The sequence below is a fragment of the Marmota monax genome, unplaced genomic scaffold, assembly GCF_021218885.2.
Source record: "Marmota monax isolate L192 unplaced genomic scaffold, Marmota_monax_Labrador192_F-V1.1 WCK01_AAM20220418_F8-fsc00291, whole genome shotgun sequence".
NCBI lineage: Eukaryota > Metazoa > Chordata > Mammalia > Rodentia > Sciuridae > Marmota > Marmota monax.
Window position 1 is genome coordinate 75,774 of NW_026693329.1, and position 24,665 is coordinate 100,438.

The following is a 24,665-nucleotide window of genomic DNA, read 5'->3' on the forward strand; positions in this document are numbered from 1 at the left end:
CCACTAGATTCCCTTAAGTGAAGGCCTCTGGCCACATTCTGTGTGGACAGGCAGCCCCCTAGGGACCCTGTCACAGGGATCAGGAAGTCTGAGCTGGGGACATAAGCAGGAGAAGACAGCCTCCTTTTGTCCACAGTTATCTCAGAACCCATAGTTTCAATCAGCAATTGTCTGTCAGTCTGAAAGTTGATGTCTGAAGACTGTCAAAACCCTGAGAGACACAGCAGTGAATAGGAGGGGGTTGTGTTTGTGTCTGCAGTTTGGCATACAGTCCAGAGAAATGAAGGAAATAAAAACATGAGCATATCTCTCCTTTATTCCCCTCACTAGACTTGCCTCTGGGGCCTTCAGCCTCCCAACACTGTAGCCACAGGCTACAGGAAAAGAGGGAATTATCTAAAGAGTGTGACTTCCTGTCAGATGGCCACTCAGTTCTTAACTGGCCAGTTCCTGTGATAGGGGACCCTGAGAGAATGCCAACGTTGCTGCTGCCATGACACTTGGCTTTTGGATAAGGCAGCCATCAGGGAGGCAGCCCCCGCCCTCCCCAACCCCCTGCTCCTGGGACTCAGGGCCGACCAGACCTCCCAGGATTTGCTCCCCCTCCCCAGGGAGGATTCTCCCCTGGCTCAGCCCTCCAGTGGGGGCCCATTAGCACTGTCATTTCAGTCTGCTGACAGCCTAAGTGGCCATCTTTCCTCTGTTCTCTGAAGTGGGAAAATAAGGATGCTTAGTAATTAAGAGAACAGAATTCAGTTTAACCTGACAAATGTCAGCTGGCTGCCTTCTCTGTGCAAGGGCAAGAGACTGTCACCTTCTGGAGGTGGCTGACTTGGCTGGGGCAACAGGAGCAGTTACTTAGGCATGTTCTAAGAAGATGTTGGAGACACACAGCATCTCTGGATTTCTCCCATCTCTGGATTTCCACATATGACTGTTCCTTTAAAGTCCTCCCCACCCCCATGTGTTCCTCTGTTGGTATCAGAATCTTGTGCAGTGGAGATGGCTGTCAGGAACATATGCTCTGTTAGCAGCCATCTCACCCAGACTGCACAGGGGTCCCAGACAGGGGCTAGAATTGTGGCAGGTGGGGACAGGGCGCATTAGCCAAGATTGCTTGGCTGCAAGTAACAGATGCCAACTCTGCTTGCCTAGGCAAAGAGAAGAGTTTGCCCTGACAAGGCAGGGCCTCTCAGAAGCCCAGGTTACTGAGGCCAGGAGTGTGTGGGCCTGGGAAAGGACAGAAGGGACCTGAAAGGCCTCTAAATTCTTTCCTTGTATATCTGCGCCTCCTAGCACGCCCAGTGGCTCCTTTTCCAGAACACAGACTATCTCTGTCCCCTGGTCCTGGGCTGGCATGGGACTACATCCCACATTTTCAGAGGATAGTTTTCTTACCCTGAGCCTAGGGAAGAACTACTAGCAGGAGAATCCACGGACCCATCCTGTGATATGCATTTCCTCTCCAGACCTCTGGTGGCAGGCACAGCTACTAGGTGACTGAATGTAGGGGAGGAGAGTGCCATGGAAGAGGGCACCCAGGGAAATGTTCATTGGCTAGAAAGAAAAACATGGCATGGCTCTTTAGTCTGTTTTCTTGCAATCTCAAATTCAGCTTGGGTGTGAAGCCAGGGAAATAAACGGGGTCCCTGAAATTGTTTGTAACTCTATAGAAATAGGCCTGGAGTGGCACCAGAAGGCACCACCAAGCATTTTTCCCTCTTATTCTCCCCCAGGGGGCTGTGAATATGCTCTTTAGACTCTTGAGTATAAAGTACTCCCTCAAGGGATGGCTAACAGCCCAACTATGTGTCAAATTTATGTTAACAAAGTAATCCAGCCACTTAGAAATCAAAATCCTGAACTACAAATATTTCACTATATGGATGATGTATTATTAGCACACAAAGATAAAAACACATTGCTAGAATGTTATGCCACACTTACAAACTTATTAAAAAATTATAATCTAGAGATAGCAATAGATAAAGTACAATTAAATTTTCCAATTAATTATTTAGGAGTTCTATTATCCTCAACCATGGTCCGTCCACCAAAAATTCAAATACGAGTAGATCAACTCAAATCACTTAATGACTTTCAAAAGTTATTAGGAGACATAAATTGGATAAGGCCTTATTTAGGTATACCAACAGGAGAGTTGGGACCTTTATTTGATATCCTAAAAGGTCCATCAGATCCAAATTCACCCCGAATGTTAACGCCTGAAGCAAGAAAGGCATTAAAAATCATTGAAACATATATGGAAAATATGCATTTGGATAGAATTGATATAAGTTTGCCTTTATTATTTATTGTACTACCAACAAAAAATATTCCTACAGGAGTATTTTGGCAAGAAGGTCCATTATTATGGATACATTTATCTTATTCTCCTAACACTATTCTTACTAGGTATCCTGAGGCTGTAGGACAATTAATACTCAAAGGAATAAAAGCAGCAAAGGGAGTGTTTGGAATTTCTCCCAATAAAATTATTACTCCATATACTATGAATCAAATTGATGAGTTAGCTAATGAGTTAAATACTTGGGCAATAATCATGTGTAAATCTAATGTTTCATTTGATAACCACTTACCATCTAATCCTTTATTGTCTTTTTGGTCATTGCATCCTGTAATTTTTCCAAAAATGACAAGAAAAACACCTATCATGAATGCTCCAAATATATTCACTGATGGGTCAAATAATGGTACAGCAGCAGTAGTTACCCCTGATCAAACTTTTACATTTTTAGTACCCAAACAATCAGCTCAAAAGGTAGAGCTTAATGCAGTTTTACAAGCTTTTGTGATGTTTAAAGATTCTGTATTTAATTTATTTTCTGATAGTCAGTATGTAGTTAATGCTATAGTATCTCTTGAAGATGCTGGTAGGATTTCCCCTTCTTCTACTGTTTTCTCTTTGCTTTCCACTATACAAAGTCTAATCTGGGACAGAAAAGATCCATTCTTTATAGGACATATCAGGGCACATACAGGATTGCCTGGAGCCCTTAGTTTGGGCAATGATTTAGCAGATAAAACTACACATGACATACATATTTTCTCTACACTAGAAGAAGCTATAAATTTTCATAAAAAGTTCCATGTCAATGCTAATACTTTACAAAAGCGTTTTAAAATAACTAAGGAACAAGCTAGACAAATAATAAAACAATGTCAAAATTGTGTGACCTTTTTACCACAAGTTAATCTTGGAGTCAATCCTAGAGGATTGATACCTAACCATATTTGGCAGATGGACGTCACACACTTGCCAGAATTTGGAAAATTAAAATATTTGCATGTTACAGTTGATACTTCTTCTGGATTTTTGATGGGCTCCCTTCATGCCGGAGAAAAAACTAAAGATGTTATAGCTCATTGCTTACAAAATTTTGCCACTGTGGGTGTTCCAAAACAGTTAAAAACAGATAATGCCCCTGGTTATACTTCTACCTCTTTTAAACAATTTTGCTCAACATTTGGCATTACTCATATAACAGGAATCCCATACAATCCACAGGGACAAGGCATAGTTGAAAGAGCTCATCAAACTATTAAAATGTACTTATTAAAGCAAAAAGAAGGAATTGGGAAGGGGTATATATTCCCCAAAGATAAACTTAAAATAACCCTTTTTACTCTAAACTTTTTAAATTTGGATTCATCAGGACTTAGTGCTGCGGAAAGGCATATGTGTCCAAAAAATGTACATAAGCCCAAGGTACTTTGGAAGGATATTCTAACAGGACAATGGAAAGGTCCTGACCCAGTAATTGTCTGGAGTCGGGGGTCTGTTTGTGTGTTTCCACAGGGAGAACAGCAGCCGATTTGGATTCCAGAGAGATTAACCAAGGTCCTGACCCAGTGATTGTCTGGAGTCGGGGGTCTGTTTATGTGTTTCCACAGGGAGAACAGCAGCCGATTTGGATTCCAGAAAGATTAACTAAAGCGATTTCTACAGACCAAAAAGAAGATGATTTGGCTCAAATCCATAACAACTGATATCCAAAACTCCAGTTTGGCTATTCTTACATCTGCAACAGAACCAGGATGCTTTTTTCAATATCTATTTTATTATTGCCCTTTGCCATATCATGAAGTTCTATTTTGTTTTTTGAGCTCATACAGACCTAGGTTAATGTTTTGATGATCAGTTCTATTTTTTGACTATAGAGTTTTTAAACATTGCAATGGAGATTTCACCTGTAAAAAGTTATAAGGCCTTTACTATAATGTTATGTGTTGTATGTATTATATTATGTGTGCACACTTGTGTTTTGTGTTATATGTTTGAATGTACGTATGTCCATATATCATATATGATGAGCGCTCATGATAAAATGGATCCAAATATTTTTTTTCACGTGATTTATATGGTTTAATTTAAATTGGGTAAACAACTGTTGAGGATTGTTTTAATATGTAAACAAAAAAGAAGGTTAACAGATCTGTTTGTTTACTTTCACCTTTCCTTTTCATTATATTTAATAATTCTCTTAAAGACAATGTAAATTGTTAAGAAAATTGTTTTCTTTTAGTGCCTTCTGTAATGTTACATAATTTTTTCTTTAGCCATTATTGCCAGAATTCCTATCTTCATCCCAGTGCCGGTGAAGACAATGTAAATTGTTAAGAAAATTGTTTTCTTTTAGTGCCTTCTGGAATGTTACATAATTTTTTCTTTAGCCATTATTGCCAGAATTCCTATCTTCATCCCAGTGCTGGTGAAGTCAAAGATAAAACCAATCTACAGCTTCTACAATAGCCATCACTGAACTGCTTGCAGAACTTGCCTGGACACATTGTGAGCTCACCTATATGCATTGTGAACTATCTGTTGGTGCAGCGACTTATGGTAGTGTTGGGGTATTTTTGCTGATGATGTCACCGGTGGTACAATTTTTCAAAGGAGCCCTCAATTGGCTTAATGTCATGGCATTTTGCATCCTCCTCTACTAGTGATGGTCTAAAATTTGGGGGCCAACAGAGGTGAGGCAAAGAACCTCACCCCCCCACAGGTGCAAAGGCCTATCCACAAGTATGGCTGTATGCTGGACCGGTAGTCAGTGACGGGTATGATCCAATTGCAGTGGTACCAACCTAAGACAGGAGGCTGACGCCTAGAGGTCAGTTCATCCGATGACGGGTAAGGACCATATGTTGAATTGGACTGCCTAACAGGCACGGTCCCTAAGCCACATGCTTGTTGTTTAAACAGAGAGGGGGAGATGTTGAGAGCCACAGCCTGAGGGGCCCCAGCAAACTTCCAGCTGCCAGCAAACTTCCAGCTGCCGGCTGATGATTGGCTCACAGCAGCCCCAGCAACATCTAGCTGATTGGCTCCTCGGCCCCAGCAACATCTAGCTGATTGGCTCCTCTGCGGTGATGCTCATTGGACTGTTTCCCTGCCCTTTCAGACCACAGAGCTGCTCATTGGGGGACTTTTTTGGCTCCGCCCACGTGACCCAGCCAATCGGCCTCAAGAGCAGGAGGATTGTGGGAGGTGGGGAGAAGCTTGGGGGGGAGAGAGAGGCTTGGGGAAAGCCGGTGGTGGCAGTTGAGGCTCTGAGGGTTTTTCCTGAGAGACTATTTTCTTTGTCGTGTGTGGTTCTAAAAATAAAGTTAGTTTCTTTTGACAAGTGGCTCCTGATTGTGCCCAGCCAGACTGCGGCAGTTGTTTTGTTTTTATTTTATTTGTGCTTGTGTGGTGCTGGAGTTGGAACCCAGGACCTCGTGCATGTTAGGCAAGTGCTCTACTGCTGAACTATACCCCAGCCCCTAGCCTCTGAAGTTTAGACCCTACATGAAAACACCAGAGCATTTTGAGGCTGCGTCTCAGGACTCAGCTGAGTTTTCAGTGGGATAGATGCAATGGAGCAGGCGACAGGGGGCGCTGTGGTAAGGCAGGTGGAGGCAGCGTAGCTCTTCCAGCTGGGCCTTCCTGACAGCTTCTGTAGGCACCTTCAGTTCCCTTCAGAATCCAGAAGGAAGTGTTGGCCCAGAAAGGCTGTCCTGATGCTGTGGTGGCGTTAAATCCCCAAGTATGCAAATTAAGGGCATCAAGGAAAGCCAGGCTGACAGTGCTGTGCATAGTAAGTGAGAAGCACTGGTGGTAATTAAGGAGGCTTTTTGGAAGCTGACCTTTTAACTTTGAACAGATCTGTTGGTTAAAGAGAGAGTTTCTGCTGGGTGCTGTGGCGCATGCCTGGAATCCCAGCAGCTCGGAAGGCTGAGGCAGGAGGATCAAGAGTTCAAAGCCAGACTCAACAAAAGCAAGGCACTAAGCAACTCAGTGAGACCTTGTCTCTAAATAAAATATAAAATAGGGCTGGGGATGGGGCTCAGTGGTCAAGTGCCACTGAGTTCAATCCCTGGTATCCAAAAAAAAAAAAAAAAAAAAAAAGAGAGAGAGAGAGAGATTCTGTGGCTGCCTCTGGTTTGGTTGGAATGCATTGGTGGAGGTAGGAGACAGTTAAATGTCATGATGGTGACAGACTGGGCAGTGGCATGGGCACAGGAGGTACTGCCCCCTCTGGGTTCCTATATGTAGTGAAGGGACACACTAGAGGTGACACTTATACTTCAGTTTTGTGGTTTTTTTTTTAAATGATGTGTATGTGTGTGTGTGTGTGCGTGTGTCTATTGTTGTTATCTATTTATTTGTTTATGTGGTGATGGGGATTGAACCCAGGGCCTCATGAATGCTAGGCAAGTGCTTTACCACTTAGCTATCTCCCCAGCTCTATATTTCAGTTTTTTAATACATTCTGTAACTTCCAAAGAACAGGGTGTGTGTATGAGTATTTTTAACTATTGAGTTTCACAAGTCAACAGAAGTGGTGCTCGATTTAAATTTCTGCTCTTCCCTCTCTGTTGTGTTTTCATTTAAGGGAGTGTAGTGGTCATGCTTTCCATTCGGTTTTTCTGTTTGGGCAGGTGTATGTTGAAATCATCAGAGTGCAACATCAAGAAAGAAGCACGGTCTGGGAGCAGGATTGCTGGGGGTGAACCTTGGCCATTGGCCCACAGTCCGGCTCCTAATGTGCTCTTACGCCCTTGGGTTAGAGTCAGCTCACCTGCCAACAACAGGTCTGGGCTTGGCGAGCGAGCTCAGTGTCAGTGGTTGCTGATTTATTGAGGAAACCTAGAGTGAGCCTGAATTTCCCATCGCACATCAATTTCTCCTTTCCTTTCTGCTCAATTTGCCTACAGTTCCCGCTTCCACAGGTGAGGGTGGATGTTCTACTCAGAGGCATCACCGCGAGCCTTCTGTTCTCTTTAGCTAAACAGCCCCAGCAATTGATTTCCTTGCCATTAGGAAAATGCCTGTATTTTAGGATGCACCACAGTACATGGGTGTTATTTCTCTGCCTCCTCTCCAAGGAAATACATGCTGAAGTAAGTTTTGTGGTTTTGTGCACACCCAGTAGCACTGCTGAAAGCCAGGCTCTTGCCAGCCTTGTCGTGGCAGCGATTGCAGGAAGAGAGGAGCAGAATAGGTTTTGCCAGTGCACTTGGCATTGCAGAGGGCTTGCGCTGACTTTCCAGCACTGTGACAGGCCTGGCTAAGAACCATTTCCTAACAGGCTGTGCTCTCTCCTCCTAGGCGTGGGCTGATGCCTTTCGGAGCAGTCCTGACCTCACCGGTGTTGTGCACATCTATGAGGAGCTGAAGAGGAAGGGGGTCGAATTTCCCATGGCAGACTTGGATGCGCTGTCTCCCATCCATACACCCCAGCGGGTAAGCGTCCAGCTGGCATTTTCTAGAACGATGGACTGTAGAACAGGGGAGCCAAGCCGCTGCCACCACCCTTCTGCCACTGCCTTTGAATTATTCAGCTTGTCATCATGCTTTCTTAAAGCTCCAGGGCATTTCTTTTTAATAACAAGGGGAATGCAGAAGTGAGACAGCTGGTTTACTGGTGATTAAGTGGCAGCAGTGTCCCCCCCTGGTTTTCACACTGACTGTGGAGGAATATAATAGAGGGATCAGTTCAGGCGTTTTCATGGAAATGGCTGCTTGGGCGGAGCCATCCTGTGAGGGTCATTAGCACCTGCTCTGCCAAGGCCTGTAGAAGGTGTTATGGGAATCTGTCCTCTTTCCTGTCAGCACCAAAGCACCTCAGAGCGGTACAGCAGGGTGACTTTACTCTTACTCCAGCAAAGAGCAGTGTTTACTTTTTTCAACTGTGTAAATCAAATGTTTTATTTTCCTTTTCTTTTAATATGGTGCTAGCAGTTGAACCCAGGGCGTCATGCATGCTAAGTACACTCTCTACACCGAAGTCCCAGAGTGTCCCCAGCCCAATTAGATGGATCTCAAATGTATTTTGATCTATGAGCCTTCAACATCAGTCTAGAAATCTTTGAATTCCAGCAGCTGTGGGATGCAGAGCCCAGGAATGGTCTGTGTCTGAGCATCCCACCGACACTCTCAGATGCCAGCAGTGGACGGGGCAGCTCTGCACTTCAGAATTAAGAGCATGCAGATGTACAACTGTAATGCCCCCAAAAAACATGGAAAGAAGTCACGCACATGATGCCAGTCATGGTTTCACAGGGAATCTGATCCTGTTATTGACTGGGAACCAGCTCCTAGCTCAAGGAGAGAGCCTGAAAAGCTCCAGGTCTGGAGAAGCACCAGTCATAGCACATTTGGCCTTGCTGGCCCTCATCTGCTCATGTCTTCAAGGAGGACAGTGTGCTATGTGTGTGTCTCTTGTGAACATATGCAGTAATGTTCACAAGGTTATTTGAGATGCCCTACCTCTATGGACAGAACAGTCCATCCCCACATGCTTTGAAGGAAAGCACAAGGCATTATTCTCATTATGATCCCTCCAAACCACTTACTATGCTTAGTGGAATAAACATAACCTGCTTTATTCTTCTAATAATGACACAGAACAGTGTTGTTCCTATAATTACAAAGAACATTCAGTAAATTGCATAATTGCTATTTATATTAATCTACTTGTAAAGGCCAAAACGTAATCTTATGGTTCCAAATAAAGATTCATGATTAGCAAAACTTAATAACAGCCCTCCTTCCACTTGGATCCCAAGGTGGTCTTAACAATGGAACTATGACCAGAATGCTCATGGAGCATTCTCCACAGCCTCTTGGAGTTACACTGGTTGTCTGCTAGGGACAAGGACAGGAGACCTTGTGAGGAGTGTGGAGGGAGGAGCCACCACTGGTGGCTTCACTGCCCAGATGGTAAAATCGGGTGGGCTCTGTGAACTCTGATAGAAAGCACAGCCCAGGCTGGGGGAGGTGCCTGGTCTGGCCACACAGGCAGCCCAACAAAACGGAGGACTTTTTTGTTGCCATGCCAGAGTGTCCCAGAAGTAGATCCAGCCTCGACCATGCCCAGGTCCCAGTCGCAGCAGAGGACCAATGCCAGCTCCTATTCCTCGCCTCCTCCTGCTTCCTACTCCGCTCCCCAGGCCCCGGCTCTCAGTGTGACTGGTCCCATCACGGCCAATTCAGAACAGGTACTTGTGTGCTTCTGGGCCATAAACAAGCCAGCTGATGACCCTCCTTCACCTTCCCAGCATATAGAAGCCTACCCAGGCCAGGGAGTGCCCTGGGTGTGGGGCACAAAGATGGAAGGACCCAAGACCTGGGGGAGATGACTGCAAGACGATCATAATAGAGTGTGGTCACACCATGGTGAGGAGCAGAGCCCAGTGCTCTGGTGTACCAGGGTTGAGCAGTCCCTGGAAGAGAGCCCAGGAGCTGAGGCAGTGAGGACCCTGGAACAGGCATGGGGCTTTGTCAGGTGAGGCCCTGCTCAGGCGGTAGCATCAGTGCATGCAAAACACAAAGGATTGGGAATCATTGGGAAATGGCTGATGTGGGTGTTGGACCCAGGTAGAGGAAGAAATCGTTGCATAAAGTGAGGCCAAAAGCAGAGGAATGCAGTTGAGTTGTGAATGAACTTGTCTGTCACACAAAGAGGTTTACGTCAGTCCCATAGGAAATGTCAGCCATCAGAGAAGAAGGTGCCGGTGGGGGCAGAGTCCAAAGTCAGGGAGGCCTCCAGAAGCACTCTGTTTGCTTTATCCCAAACACTGCCCCATTCCCTGGATTACGTTCTGATAAGCTGATGCAGTTTTACCCCAAACCACTATTTTTAGATGCATTGTTAAGACTGGTCTTCAGATGAATCTATAGAATTTCCATTAAAATTTAAGAATTAAGAGTTAAAATTTAAGAATTCTTAAGCTTTGAAAAAATGATCTCAAATGTTTGTACTTCAGAATCCTTATTTCCTCATTGTGACACGTAGTTATTATGAAACCTCACTGAAATAGAGGAGTCAGGGGATTGTGTGTAGGTGACACCAGTGTTGACATCAGTGGGGCTTTACTGCTTGTGGGCCTGGGTCACTGAGTGCCACTCCTCCTCTTTACACACATGAGGTCTTCCCTAAAATGGAAGCCCTGGGGCAGAAGGCTTTGGCTCTAGGCGCTGCCTCCATGGGCAGAACTGTCACTGTGTGCTTTGAGGGAAGGCAGAATGTGTTTGAAGTTGGATAGTCTCTGAGTCCCTTGGCTCACTGACCTTCAGTGCAGCAGGTGCTGGGTCGGGCTTTCCAGTGCCAGAACAGCCAAGAGGACGGTCTGGAGAGAGGGAGAGGGCCCGGGTGCATGGCACCAGTTGCCGCCAGGGGGCATGGAAGCGAGACAGAAGGCTGGTGCCCAGCCTGACCTAGAGACCCCAAGGCTTCAGTGTGGTCACCAGGTAGCATGCCTGGGCCTCCCTGCCCAGAAACCTCTTCATGGCCAAGGCATTGAAGCCATCCATCAGGCGAGCCAGGCAACAAGAGCCTCTCAGGACTTGGACCATCTCTCTCTGACGGATTGAGGTCTCCCGTCCTTGTCCCTGTGCTAAGGGTACAGAACTCAACCACCACACAGCCCTGAGAAGTTAAGGGTCTGCTGAGAGAGCCCACTTGCCCAGGAGAGGCTGAAGGAGGCTGGGAGTGGCCGTTTCCACCTCAGGGCAGGCAAGAGAGAGCAGAAAAGGGCTGACTGAGGAGAGGAGGTGTCGCTTGATCAGAGTCCCAGTGCAGATGAGCACAGGAGTGGAGCCCACATGTGGGGCAGAGAGAGTACGTGTGTGCCCATTTGCTGGATGGGCAGCGCAGCGACCCATGGGGTCTGGGGTTAGGCCTTTCCCTAGACCCAGAGAGTCGGGTCCATCTCTGGGTGGTAGAGCCCTAAGCTTGCTGAATCTTTCGGAGCTCCTTCTACTGTCCCGACAGTTCTCTGTCTAGTGTGTGTTGGTCTTCCATCAGCAATAGACAGGTCTATGGAAATTTTTCCAGGATATCTCACTGTGGACAAGGAAGGTCCTTGTGGCTTCCACAGATGCCTCGAAGGGGTTTAGAGAAACTCAGGGCTGGAGACCCAGAAGAGGCGGTTTATGTGGTCTACTGTGTCTCTGCTGGAGAGTGTGCGGGGCCTCTGCCTAGGGGTGCTAATGGGTGGGAGATTTTTCAAGGTCAGGTTACCAGGTAGGGAGCTGGGTGTGGGGGAATGCCCCCTATGATTTTTCTCTTGCTCCTCCTCTTATCATTGCCACACCAGAAAAGTGTTCTTAGCACTGGAAGGCCTCCCAGAGAATCGTAGCTTTTAGATGATGACACTCAAGGGGCAGAGCCTGTAACCGTGAGGTCCTGTGGGGAGAGTGCTGAGACCGCAAGCTTGGTTCTTCAGTTTTTTCTGCCCCAGTTCCCGTCACTGCACACTGCTCTTCAGTTAGCGTCACAGGCAGAGAGGCACCTGTGACTGACCGTTGGTGACCAGGGCCTCTGGGACAGCCTTGCTCCCGCATTCAGTTCTTCTGAGCTGCCAAGCTGCCGTCCCCTCCCAGGCAGCCAGAGGGAAAAGAGAAGGCAGATCCTAGAGCATACACTCAGAATGACGTGGGTGTCGTGGTGGATGGGACCATCCCCATCCTGTGGGGCTGGCTGGTTCGGATCTTCCAAGCGCAGATCACTGACCTCCCCTTGGCTCCTTCCTCCCTGCCACACTACAGATTGCCAGGCTGCGGAGTGAGCTGGACGTTGTCCGGGGAAACACAAAAGTCATGTCGGAGATGTTAACAGAGATGGTCCCTGGACAGGAAGATTCATCAGACCTGGAGCTGCTTCAGGTGAGGAGAACCCCGTTTTGTGGAGTTGCAGGGCTGAGCACAGGGTCACAGCCTGTGGGGGCAGCACCACTGCTGCACGCTGTGGCAGGACCCCTCTTGGGGACGTCACAACCGTGAGTTTGGACAGTTTGGTAGCATTGTTGTCAGGAAGGATTAAGTCCTTGGGGGCTCATAGCCTCGTGCTCTCCTAGGGACAGATAGAGACCACTACCACCTTATTTTTTATTTTCCTTAATTATATGTTGTCCTGATTAGAAAGTGCCAATTGTAGAGTACATGTCCATCAAACGAAAAAGAAAGTCAAGAACAAAATAATTTTCTGTAACCCACACATCCACAATAACCACTGTTGACTTTTTGTTGTATTTCCTTTCAGGGTGTTTGCTGTGTTTATTTTAAATCTAGTTGAGATGATGCTATGTGTCCCAGTCTGTGTGTGCCTTTGCTGCCTGTTGTCAGATCACGGACATTGTGTAGCGGGGCCCATTGTGTAGCCATGACAGCACGTAGGGCCCTTCCCCCACCCCCACCCTGAGTCAGGAATTCCTGAGACTGGAGTGAACTTGAAGCTCCTGTTCTCTTCCCAAATGCTGAGGCCCAGGCTCACATCATGATTTCCAAGGAGCTGCTGTACCTGGCCTCCCAACTCTGATCACCCTTCAAAAATTTTTTTTCCAATAGTGGGGATCAAATGCAGAGCCTCATGCATGCCAAGAAAGTGCTGTGCCACTGAGCCAAACCCCGAGCCTACACTACAAACCTCGGACATGGCAAGAAAGGGCCCTTGAGCAAGCTCGCCTGCCGTCCCATCCTTGGACTAGAAGCAGGAGCCCCTTTTGGATCTATTTCCCAGGCCAACCAGGCCCAAAGCCAGTGACCATACTAGCCTCAGATGACTCTGACATTTGTAGAAAATGGCAGCAACACTGCCCTCAGGAGCAATGACCTTCTAGAGAGGTGGAGAAAGGATACTGTGAACTACAAATGCCAGGTCTTTATAGCAGGTTGCAAGACATGGAAGTAGACAGGTCAGGAGCCAGCCTGACTGGGCAACCTGGTGTGAGTGGCTCTCACTGCACCTGCTGCTTCTGTTTCTGGTTGGTACTCAGTCATCAGCCTTGGCTCCTGAGTACCACACCTCCCACCCTGCTATTGGCACACACTGACTCCCTGGGCAGCTTGACTCTCGTGGCCTTACCCTTTGGGACAGCACATTCCTGGTGGCTTAACCTTGTCCCAGGCTACTTCTTGGAGTGCCCAGTCCCCATTCCAGACCATCAGCTCCTGTGAGGGTGAGGGTGGGTGGAGCCCTGCACTAGGACCAGCTCAGAGCACAGCCCCAGGGCCGCAAACAGGCAGGAGCTATAGTCCCTGCTCTGGAAGACTTCACAATAGAAGGACAGCTTTCCTCCATGTAACCTGGACACCAAGCTGCTCTTGAAGCTAAGAAGCGTACCCTTGACCTAGCCCTAGTGAGGAGCTCAAGCAGCCCCTAGTTTCCAGACCTATTCCTGACACCTGACTGTTCGGCTCAGCGGGATCAACTATCCATGTGTCACACTCCATGGGACTTGCCTCCCTTTAATGCATTGTCATTGGCCTCCATCCCCAGCCTACAGGAAGGCAGCTGCCAGGCATTACCCAGATGCACAGGAATCTGAGGGCCGTTCAGAAACCAAGAGGGCCTCTTGAGGCAGCTTTGTGCTGTGTCAGCGTCGGAATTCCTGCTGACAGGGGGGTTTGCTCTGGACAGAACTGAGCTCCTGGCAGCAGGCGGTGTGTTGAACAAAGCCAAGATGCTTCCAGACAGCCAGAGCAGACCCAGACAGCAGGAATACTCTGTGTGTGTGTGCGCGTGCACTCATGTGCACGTGCATGCATGCTAGTATGTGTGTGTGCGTGTGTCTCTGTGTGTGTGTCTGTGTGGTTTTTGTTGTTGTTGTTGTTTTTTAAACAAGCCCTTCAGCCAAGACAAACAGAACCTAATCTCCTGGCATCAGCTCACAGTTTTCAAAAATAGGTTGCTTCCCATGACGTTTTCTTTTCCTCTGTTTTGTTCCAACTCTGAGCCTCCCAGCCCTCACTGCTGTCGTATAAATCAAACAGAAAAAGGCCAATTCTGGGGGCCTGTGGGAGGCTGTCCTTTCGGCATGGGAGATGTGAGAGTGGGCAGGATCGTGTGAACATATTCAGTGCTCCTGGCTGGTGGCCACGTGCCTGACATCCTCCCTCTTCTTCCCTGGCTGTCAGAAGCCAGCAGGCAGGAGCTCCCAAGGGTCGGTGCAGCACGGAACAGTGAGCCTTCCACATGGGAAAATGCCACAGACTGCTCGGAAAGCCCTGGGATCAGAATCTGTCCCAGACCCCTCAGTCAAGCTGGAGGACATCCAAAGTGCTCAGAGCAGCCGCAGCCAGAGCTCAGAGTGCTGGCCAGGGCCGTGGAAATAAACACATTTGTCACCAGCCCTGATCTCCCCACCAACAGAAGCTGCTCCTGATTCAAGTGTAAATTGATGTCTAGAAAGTAGAGGGAGTGGGAAGAGAGGTCATCCGGAGGGTCAGCCCTGGGGTGCTCTGGTGTGGCCAATCGTAATTGTGGGCAGGTTATATCCTGATTTTTCCTGTGCCTGGCACAGTTCTCTGGCGTACCCTCCTACAGCCCAGCAAGAACAGCAGGGAAGCTGGTGAGCAATTTGCCTGAGGACTGGTGGGCAGGTGGCTGGTATCTAAAGAAAGGCTGAGTCCACTCTGGACCCCTGTTTGGTCAGGTTAGCATGAACCCGAGAAAAAGGGAAGCAGGATGCCTGGAGTGGGAACACAGCAACGCCTCTCAGGCCGGTTGTTGACCCCTCCACTCCTTGAGCTGAGAGAGACCTTCTGGGCTGTTAGTCCAACTCCACACTTGTGCTCAGGCTTCCTCTCCAGCATTTGTCCTAGTGCCTGCTGTTTGGGGTTTCCCCCCCCCCACATCCCTAATTACAGGCTGTTCCCACAGACCCTGAAAGCACTTTATTTTTAGATAGAGGTCTTGGTTAGACTTTGGAAATAGCACAAGGTGGAGAGAACATGGTTTACAGATCACTGGGTGCATATCCTCATCTTCCCACTGATGAGCCAAGTGATACCAGGCAAGTCTCCAGCCCTCTCTCCATCTGCTTCTCCCTTGGTGGCCTGAAGTGATTGCATTTACTTACCATGCAGGTGTGTGGCACTGGGCTGGGCTCAGGCAAGTCCTCCACAGGTTGTCACTTCTATGACCACTGTTAGAAAGCTCTTCTGCTTTCTCGAGCTCAAATCTGTTTTTCTGAGGCTTCGACCCTGGTCTGTCCTAGACAACAGAACAAAATGAATTCCTTTCTACATGGTGGGTCCTTGAGTATTACAAGATTGCCATGGGCCCTGCCCACTGCCCAGTCTCTTCATGGAACAGGTGTGGCTCTTGATAGCTCACCTTATTGATGAGCAGGCAACTCATCAATGTCACAAGTCAGAAATTGTCAAAAGGAGAGCTTCCATCATATAAAACCCTTCCCAATCTGTGGGGCTGTTGAGCCACATCCTCCTAATCCTGTGCATGGACCCTTGAGTGTAGGCCCAAAATGTGAAACAGCATCTGTCCCTGCTAAAGCACATGCCTTTATCTGGAGCTGAGTGCCACTTCCTAGGATCTCAAAAGATCCGATTCCATCATCTGGTGCCCTCTCCCTCTTAATTTAGGCTTTTGAGCTTTGCTTTCAATTAATAATAACTTTTAATTCATCCAATGGTGTAAAAAATGGACGTTCTTCAATGGCCATTCATCAGACAACAAAAGAAGCTGACTCCAAATTTGTTCCTTTAAGTAGCAGATGGTATATCTCTCCTTGCTTCTTGCATCTGATTTCAACAAAGAATGGCCAAAACCATTTTCTCTAGAGAAATCTGGTTTATTCTGCATGTTGCGCTTCATTATTTCCCCTTTCTTGCTAACAGACTTTTTTCTCCCTCCCAGTGCCCTTGTGGCAACAGAACAGGCTTTTAGGATCTTCTTCCATGCTTCTGGGAACTGAGAGAGGGTCCAGAGGAAACAACAAGGATGATTAAAAGACTTTTGTGAGGTGGGGCTGGGACTGTCCCTTGAAGAAAAGAAAAAGACCTGAAATTAATTAATTCAACAGAAAAGAGAAGATATTTAATAAGGTCTTCTGATAGATGGAATACTTTTGCCTAAGTGACCAGCTGTCCTCCCTCTCTGTTGAGAACCAGAAATAGGAAGCTGAAGCTGTAATCTGTGACACTGGGGGGATTCCTGTCCAGCTTTCCAGCTCCTGTGTAGTTGAAAGGGTGTCCTGGGCTTGCTATGAGCTCTTGAGTACCTTAGACCAAGAAGAAGTCACTCTGTCTGGTGCTTTAGAGGTGGAGGGAGATGGGGAAGTCTGAAACTGAGCATGCCATAGGGCTGGCTTGGATGACACTGGGGAGGCCATGTGGGTGGCCATCTGGTGTGGTGGTGACAGAAAATCTTTTTTTTTTTTAAGTACTGGGCATGAACTCAGGGGTACTATACCACTGAGCTACACCCCCACACCCCTGACCTTTTTCTGTTTTCTATTTTCATTAGGGTCTTGCTAAATTGCCGAGGTTGACCTTGAATTTGCATCCTCCTGCCTCATCTTCCCCTAGTAGCTGATATTACAGTTGTGCACCACGGTGCCCAGCTTTTCTTCCTTTCTGAAACAGTAACTTAAAATGCTTTAAAGCCAAGAATGGTAACTTTCTCTGTACCGAGACCCCTAGAGACCCTGTGGACCTATCTCTGGGTGAAAGGCTGGGAAAAGCCGTTGGGATGCCCCTCTAGGACGGAAGCCTGTGAGGCTCTGCCAGAGGCGTGAGGACCATCTCTGCTGCCACCCCGCAGGAAGTAGTGGGGACGAGGCAGCAAAAGTGAGGCTATAGTGGATGTTTCTGGCACTTAGCATCCATGAAATCTCTACAGTCTATACCTTTGGGTCTCATTCTTCCTCCAAGCTGAGGTCATAATGTTAGTGCCTCAGTAATCCTCTAGCACTTTCCAAACAGTATTTGAAAGTAATGGAACCCTTTCCTCCACAAATAAAATTCTACAGAGAATGACAATGTTTAAAATACATAAAAGCAGAGTTGCCCTGGCTGCCCTAGGGCAATGCAGTGACATTCTGTGGCACTTCCCCCTTGTTACACATGTATGCAGCCCCCTTATTTTATGCAGGGAGAGCATCAGGGCCGTGGATTGCTTATCTGCTCATGGCCACTTGCTGCCTGCTGCTTGGTCTCAGTACCCAGCTGGAACGCTATGGGAGAGAGAGAGATGAGCCCTTGTCTTCTCTCATTCAGCTCTCTTGGTGCTTGAGGGTTTGTAGTCACATTTTAGAGACATTCCCTGAAGCTTGCTGAAGAGTCTGGTTTGGCATCTCTCTGAATCCAGGGGAACACCCCAGGCCTGCTCTTGTCCTGAGACTCCCACAGTTCAGGGTAGTGGTAGGGCTGGTTATCACTTGGAGGCTGGAGGCTCTCCCAGAAGAGCTCTGATGTCGTCTGGCTTGGCAGCTGCAGTTAAGGTGTGTTTATAATGCTGTGAGAAAATGATGAGAATCAGTGGCTGGGGGTCCCGGAATTGAGGGTAGACTACAAGTGGTAGTATGTTTACTTTGCTGTATGTTTGAAGTTTTGCATGATGAGATACTGGGGTGGGGAAACACCCTAAGGTCTTGAAGGATGAGTGGAAGTGATGGAAAAGAAAGTAAGAGATATTACAAGCAGCAGGCTGACTTCTCAGCAGCCCCTGAGCTGCATGGTGAGTGCCTGAGGCCACCTGCTGTCTTGGAAAGTCTAAGGGGTTAGAGGTATGTTGGGGTTGGTTTCTGATACCCCAAGGTTCTGGAGAACCTTAAAGCTATTTCCCATAATGTTCCTCCCAACACTTCTCTGACTTGTAGGTCTTATGCCTTATAGTGACAAGTGATGGGCTTTCTTCCTTCCCCTGCCGCAACCAAGTGTAGCCAGGGCTTGTTGCTTTACCCAAGCACCAGACAAGGGCCATGTTTGCCTGCCCTGAGCTTATGTGGTAGGATCTGTCTTCACTGGAAGACTCTTAGGAATGATTGCCTAAGGCAGGAGTCTTGGGAAAGCCAACACTGGGAGTCTATTTAGAGAAAAATCTGAAAAGATTCAGATACTGGCTTTCTTTCCCCAGTGACCAAGAGAGTCTGACAGCACCATTCTGGCTGAGGGTAGAACCAAGACAAACGGCAACATTGCCATGGTCAGAGAGTCAGGGCTCAGCAAGATGACCAGATCCAGGGTTGAGGAATCTCCAAGGAAGCTTGTTATCAATGTGAAACCAAACTCATGAGCACCCAGCTGCACATATCCAGGTTCTTTCTGCCTTGAAAAATATGACTGTACTCAGGTGATTCTGGGTCCATCCACGTGGTCAGGTCTTCTTCCCCAGCTGTCCCCATTCTTAGGAAAGGAGCCCTGGGACTGAGCACCAGGAGGAGAGAAAGACAAAGCAACCCATTAAGGTCCCCCCTGTTCCTACCTGAAGGGTAGGCCCAGCGTAGGCCTTGTAGCAGTGAAATCAGAAATACTGTCTGAGGGCTGGGGTATAGCTCAGTTGGCAGAGTGCTTGCTTCACATGCACAAGGCCCTGGGTTCGATCCCCAGCACCACAAACAAAAAAAAAAAAAAGAAAGAAATGTTGTCTGATGCCATGGACTGCATGTGGACTGCATGTGGGCTGAGGGGATGTGGCCTGCCTGCCTGCCTGCCTTCCTGGGAGCTAGGAAGAATGACATGGAGCCTTGGTCTAGAGTGGGAGGCTGACGAGAACCCAGCAGTGGCAACCCTGAGGCAGGCGCTGTGTTGCCAGGTCCTGGGGAGCCTGCAGAAGGACTGCCTGGGATTCCCTACTTTGCTCATTTGACCACCTCAGTGACCCAATTCAGCAGATGCCCCTTGGACGTCTTCACTGTGCACGACTCAGTGCTCAGCTTAAGGACATCCACGGGTGAATATATGACAGCGTTCCACTCAAGAAGGTCATGATCTGGTAGGAAGGAGCCCTGGCCCAGGCAGCCAGATGGTGTGACGAAAGCAGGAGCTAAGCAGAGATTGCTTTTGCCTGCTGCAAATGGATCAGTTACTTCTGCCAGACACATTTTCAAACTGAGGTAATTCTGAGACTGAGCTGCAGGAAGGGAAACTTCATTCCTTAACTCACTGACTCATCAGCTGCCTCCAGCGTCCAGGTAGGTAAGGACGGCATCCTGGCCCTCCCTTCACCCTGTTGGGATTTGGAGCTTTGTCCGCAGGCAGCTCATGTAGTCAGGGAAGTTGAGGAGCCAGCCTGACAGGCCTGGCACTGATCTCATCTGTAGCGTCCTCAGTCTGGCATACAAGAGGGCAGGGGCCTGGAAGGTATTTGAGGGGGCTTCCCAAACAAGTTTAAGTGAGAGTGTTAGTGAGGTGGCTGTTCTGGGGCAGGGAAGGCTCACAGAAGCCAGGCCATAAAGTACAAGGCTCTGTCCTCAGGGGACATTGCTTCCAAAGGTTGAGAGGCTCCTGTGGTGACTGGTGGTGTGTGATTATCATCTTTGGCCTATGGGAGTTGGTGGAGCTTCCAAGACCTCTACACAGTGACAGTTGTGCCACCGCACAGCACCTATATGGTCATAAAATATACTTATGCCATTGCTGGTAGTATGAATAAACTGATGTCATCCTTTTTGGAGAGCCTCTGACTATTACCAGTCAGTATTCTAAAAGACCATACGTACTACTTAATTCAAAAATTCCCCTCCTGAGGAACTCTGCCTGTGGAAGTGCAGTAAGTGTGTGAACATGTATGTGTGCAAGTATTCACTGCTACATTATTTGGGTTAGCCAAACAAAGAGAGAACACACACAAGTCACATGCCCAACATGGCAGAATGATAAGCTACATTACAGTGCACACACAAAGGATTGAGTCATTCTGTACCCAATGATGAGGGAAATGGGTCTGAAATATTTTGTTGAAGGGAAAAAGCAAGCCACAAAGAATCACATTTTTGCAAGCACATATGATTGTGTGTGTGTGTGTGTGTGTGTGTGTTTTCCTTCATTGCTGGGGATAGAACCCAGGGCCTTGTTCATGTTAGGCAAGCACTGTACCACTGAGCTACAACCTCAGCCCCTAAGAATTGCATTTTTATATTTTAAAAATGATGTACTCATATTCACACAACAACTGTCTGTACATGTGGACACTTGTTCATGCACTGGAAAAGCACCCGTTTCCTGGGGTGGGAGGGGCAGACGGTGAGGAGGGAGCTTTTTCCTTTGCATTCTGCACACGTCTGGTTTTATGAACAAGCATGTACTCCTTCTGTGACTTTTAAGAATCAGTACAAATCTTTTCAAAGGCAATAGAACGTGACAAAAAGCGTTCCCAGCAGGCTCTGCAGAGGTGCCTGTGTTCCCTAGGAGCTGAACAGGACCTGCCGGGCCATGCAGCACCGCATCGTGGAGCTCATCTCCCGCGTGTCCAACGAGGAAGTCACCGAGGAATTGCTGCATGTCAATGATGACCTCAACAATGTCTTCCTCCGCTATGAGAGGTGGGAGCCAGAGTCCTTTTTGTTTCTTTTTTTCTCTTGAAAAGATTGTTGCCATAACAGAGGGATATCTTTGATAAACAAAGGGGAGAGAGACATACACAGACAGAGAGATTAGAGTTGGAAAATACTCATCAGAGATGCTAATTTGTTCCCCTGGATGACAGAGAAAATGCTTCTTGTTCTCCTGGGAACAAGCAGCAGGAAGTTGACGTGCAGAATTCACTTTGCCCTTTATAAGCCTCAGGCTGCTCTGCCTCCCCGCATGACCTGCCTCAGGGAGGACCAGGACTGGGGGGTCTGGGCCTGGAGTTTCTGCACCTGCTCCTTTGATGATCCTTTGAGTTTGAAAAGGATTAAAGGGGAAAAAAACCTCTGCTAAGAAAAAGGATTTCCTCTTTCCCATCTTGTAAAAAGAAAAAGAGCTTTCTTTTTGTAAATGTCAGCGTGTCTAGAGTGTTCCGGAGAAGCAGGCAGGGTGTAAGTGCCAGATTGCTGCTGCTGCTGCTGCTTAAGGAAACACACGCATTCTTTTCAGTTCTTTCTGCAGCCAAATCACTTTTAGGCTTCAAGTAACAAACTTGAAAATTCCTTTCCTTTTCCAAAGACTTCCTCAGGACAACGTCCAAAACATATTTGGACTGGTTTCAAGTAGGAGGTGCAGTTCTCATCTCTACATCATGATGGATGCACCGTGGGCTCTCCTGAATGAGCCAGTGGAGGACCAGAAAGGACCTCTGTCAGGCCAGCCTTCTCCCATTAAAGATCAGGCTCAAGAAGGCAGAGCAGGGCTGGGGTTGTGGCTCAGTGGTAGAGCGCCTGCCTAGCATGTGTGAGGCACTGGGTTCGATCCCCAGCACCACATAAAAATAGATAAATTATTAAAGTTATGTCCATCTAAAACTAAAAAAATATTTTAAAAATAAAAAATAAATAAATAAAAGAAGCAGGACAGTAGCATGAGTTCCCTGGAGACTTGTTCTGGCCCTTCTGTCAGCTGATCATGGCTTACTATGTGGACTGGTCAGGAGGACAAATGGATCTGGTACCCATTAGGGTCAGGGGAACAAATGTTGCATTTGCATTACCTCTAGGGGCTCAGAGATTGATGTGGTGGTTGTCACTTTCTTGGGTTTCTTCAACTTCTGATGGTGGCAGTAAGGATAGATGTTCCTGTGCCCATCTAAAAGGTGAAGACTCCTCTGCAGTAGGATTGTGTGGCCACCCAACAGACCCCTTGTCTACCAATCAAAGAATAGGAGCAGATCCAAGGCACCCTCACTTTTACCCTGAAACCCCCTTGTCTTGCCATACGGTCTCAGTTTCCCTATGCTAAATGAGCTTGATTCTTTTTTTTTAAGAAATTTGTTCTTTTTTTTGGTTTTTATTTTATTTTATTTTATTTAGTTGTAGATGGACATAATACCTTTTATTTTATTTGTTTATTTTTATGTGGTGCCAGGGATCGCACCCAGTGCCTCACACATGCTAGGCAAGCGCTCTACTACTGGCCACAACCCCAGCCCCGAGCTTGGGTTTTGACCTGTTTGAGTCATTTAAACTCTAGCTAGAATAGAATAACCGGAACTGGTGTGGGCCTTGTCATCTACACCAGTCCCAGTGTTGCAGAGGACTCGGAGGTGCTACCTCAGGCCACTGGCCCTGAGATGCCATCATGGTTAGACTGTAGGTCCCTTGAAGAGAGTGTGGGAAAGATAATACCCCATGATTAAGAGTGTTTCAGATATATTAATATCTCTGTTCTCCTTTTAGAACTCTACTGGAAAAAAAATTTTTTTTAATCTGCAGTCGATACACATGGCCCAGCCAGATCATTCCTCCTGGGAATTCCTTGTCACCAAGTACTGACCTACCAAGTTGGCAGCAAACATGAAGCAGTGCAGCTCCCTAAATCCCAGTTTCTCAAGTCCCATCTATAGAAAGTCTCTGGGCTACCTCTTGGCCTATGGTGTTAGGAGCTTTTAAATATGGTGTTGGACAGGACCTATTGTTCCCCCCACACACATACACACATCCCAGCTGCTCTTGCAGTCCCACCTGGTACGAAGATGACTTGGGTGTGGCAGAAGGGAAATGTTCTGCAGTTGTCCACAGGCAAGCCCCATCTGTGGCCATCTGCTGATGGTGCAGAAGAGACTGGCCCTGGAAGGGCCAGCCCACCCTGCCCTCCTGGCACTCTGGGTGGTTGGCCTAAACCTCCCTACAGCTTCTGGCAAGCCCTTTCACCAGGCCTTGGCTATGGCCCTGTGCCCATGCCTCACTACCTCCTTTCTCCAGAGATGAAGGTGGGGGTAACTGAGCCTCAGGAGCAGGAGTAGAGAGGGGTCTGCAGTTAGGGCCTGGCTCTGTAGATGGGCATGCGGCATGATGCCTCTAGGGAAAGTGGTTGACCCCAGGGGCCAGAATCAGGGAACCTGTGGGAGAGGCAGAGAAGTTCATCCTCCTGGGAGGTAGGAGCTCCACACAGAGGAAGGTGTATATGTGGAGTCTACTCTGCTGTCCCCAAATGGGACTGCCTGGTCCCCTCCCTGGAGCCTCATCCTCTGCTGAGTACCCAGCACTCTTCACAGGACCATGAGCATGGCAGGCCACACAAGGCCCCTCCTTCCTTACTTCTCCTTTCCCTTCCTTGTTAGGTTCCAGCGATACAGGTCGGGCCGATCAGTTCAGAATGCCAGCAATGGAGTAAGTGTGCCTTTAGACGTCCCTGTACTTGTGAGGCTGTCCCCCTCACACAGACCTGTCCCAGTTGGGCCTGGCTTCTAGGTTTTCTAACTGGGAATAAAATGTCTGCTTGATGGCAGATGGAGCAGGGCTGGAAGGCACCCTTGAGGAGAGGGTGGCAAGAAAGCCCACGTCCAGAGCTCCCAGGCAGTCACCATCCTGTGACTCAGTACTGCCTCCTTCTAGTTGGGGAGCAGGGGAGGCCAGTGTGGGGCTCACTGACAGCCTGGGCCCACTGTGATTCTGAAGGTGGGTGAGGGGAGCCCCCTTGCTCCTGTGGTAAAAACACGGGTCCTGGGTTTGTTTGTTTTTTTTTTTTTTTCTTCCCCCAGTACTGGGGATTGAGCCCAGGGGCAGTTTACCGCTAAGCTCCATCCCCAGTGTTTTGTTTTGTTTTAATTTTTTTTTTTTAATTTTTACTTTGAGACAGGGTCTCACCAAGTTGCTTAGGGCCTTGCTACGTTGCTGAGGCTGGCCTTGAACTTGTGATCCTCCTGCCTCAGCTTCCTGTGCCACTGGGTTTACAGGCCTGTACCACTGCATCCAGCTAGGTCCTGGCTTTTACCTTGGCTCTCAGCCCAGGGAATGGAGGCCTCACCGCCAACCTCAATGTCCCAACAGGTGCTGAATGAAGTGACTGAAGATAACTTGATAGACCTGGGCCCTGGCTCTCCTGCTGTGATGAGCCCAGTGGTGGGGAGCACGGCACCCCCATCTTCCCTCTCCTCCCAGCTCGCAGGCTTGGGTGAGTGTTGCACAGCCGTGTAAAGAGGCTGCCTACAGCCATTTGGCCTCCTTTACAAGCTATGTCTTTCTCTGTATTGGAAGGCCAGAAGAGAACCTTTTGAAGAATCCAGAAAGATGTATTTCTGAGTCCTAGCCAAAGTGTACCCCTTTCAATTTATAACTTTTTTTCCTAAATTTGAAGTTTAAACCTGTGTTGGAAAGCAAAGTTGAGGAACGTCTACGCTTCAGCATAACTAGGCCAAGGCTGGCAAATTGGTTTCAGTTCATTGACTGCTTGGAACACAGGTTTAATACTAGAGCCACTTCAGGGCCTAAGAGATGACTGACTGACTGAAGATGTCTGCAATGGGCTGAGAAGTAGGAGGTGGTGGTGGCACTGACAC

At 47.9% G+C, this 24,665-nt stretch overlaps 1 protein-coding gene across 9 annotated transcripts in view; it reads left to right on the forward strand.

The window, feature by feature from the left end:
- Positions 1 to 24,665, forward strand: part of Tom1l2 (target of myb1 like 2 membrane trafficking protein) — a 58,686-nt gene that overhangs the window by 16,194 nt on the left and 17,827 nt on the right. For 7 of the 9 annotated variants that reach the window (XR_006854506.2, XR_006854507.2, XM_046456707.1 and 4 more), the window contains exons 4-9: positions 7,616 to 7,750; positions 9,349 to 9,507; positions 12,059 to 12,175; positions 20,660 to 20,793; positions 23,448 to 23,496; positions 24,157 to 24,280. Coding sequence is in view for 7 of the 9 variants with exons in the window: in XM_046456707.1 (XP_046312663.1) it covers positions 7,616 to 7,750; positions 9,349 to 9,507; positions 12,059 to 12,175; positions 20,660 to 20,793; positions 23,448 to 23,496; positions 24,157 to 24,280 (718 nt within the window). In the remaining 2 variants the exon portion in view is untranslated. The remainder of the gene's footprint in view (positions 1 to 7,615; positions 7,751 to 9,348; positions 9,508 to 12,058; positions 12,176 to 20,659; positions 20,794 to 23,447; positions 23,497 to 24,156; positions 24,281 to 24,665) is intronic. The other 2 variants (XM_046456711.1, XM_058583212.1) reach the window with 1 other exon arrangement.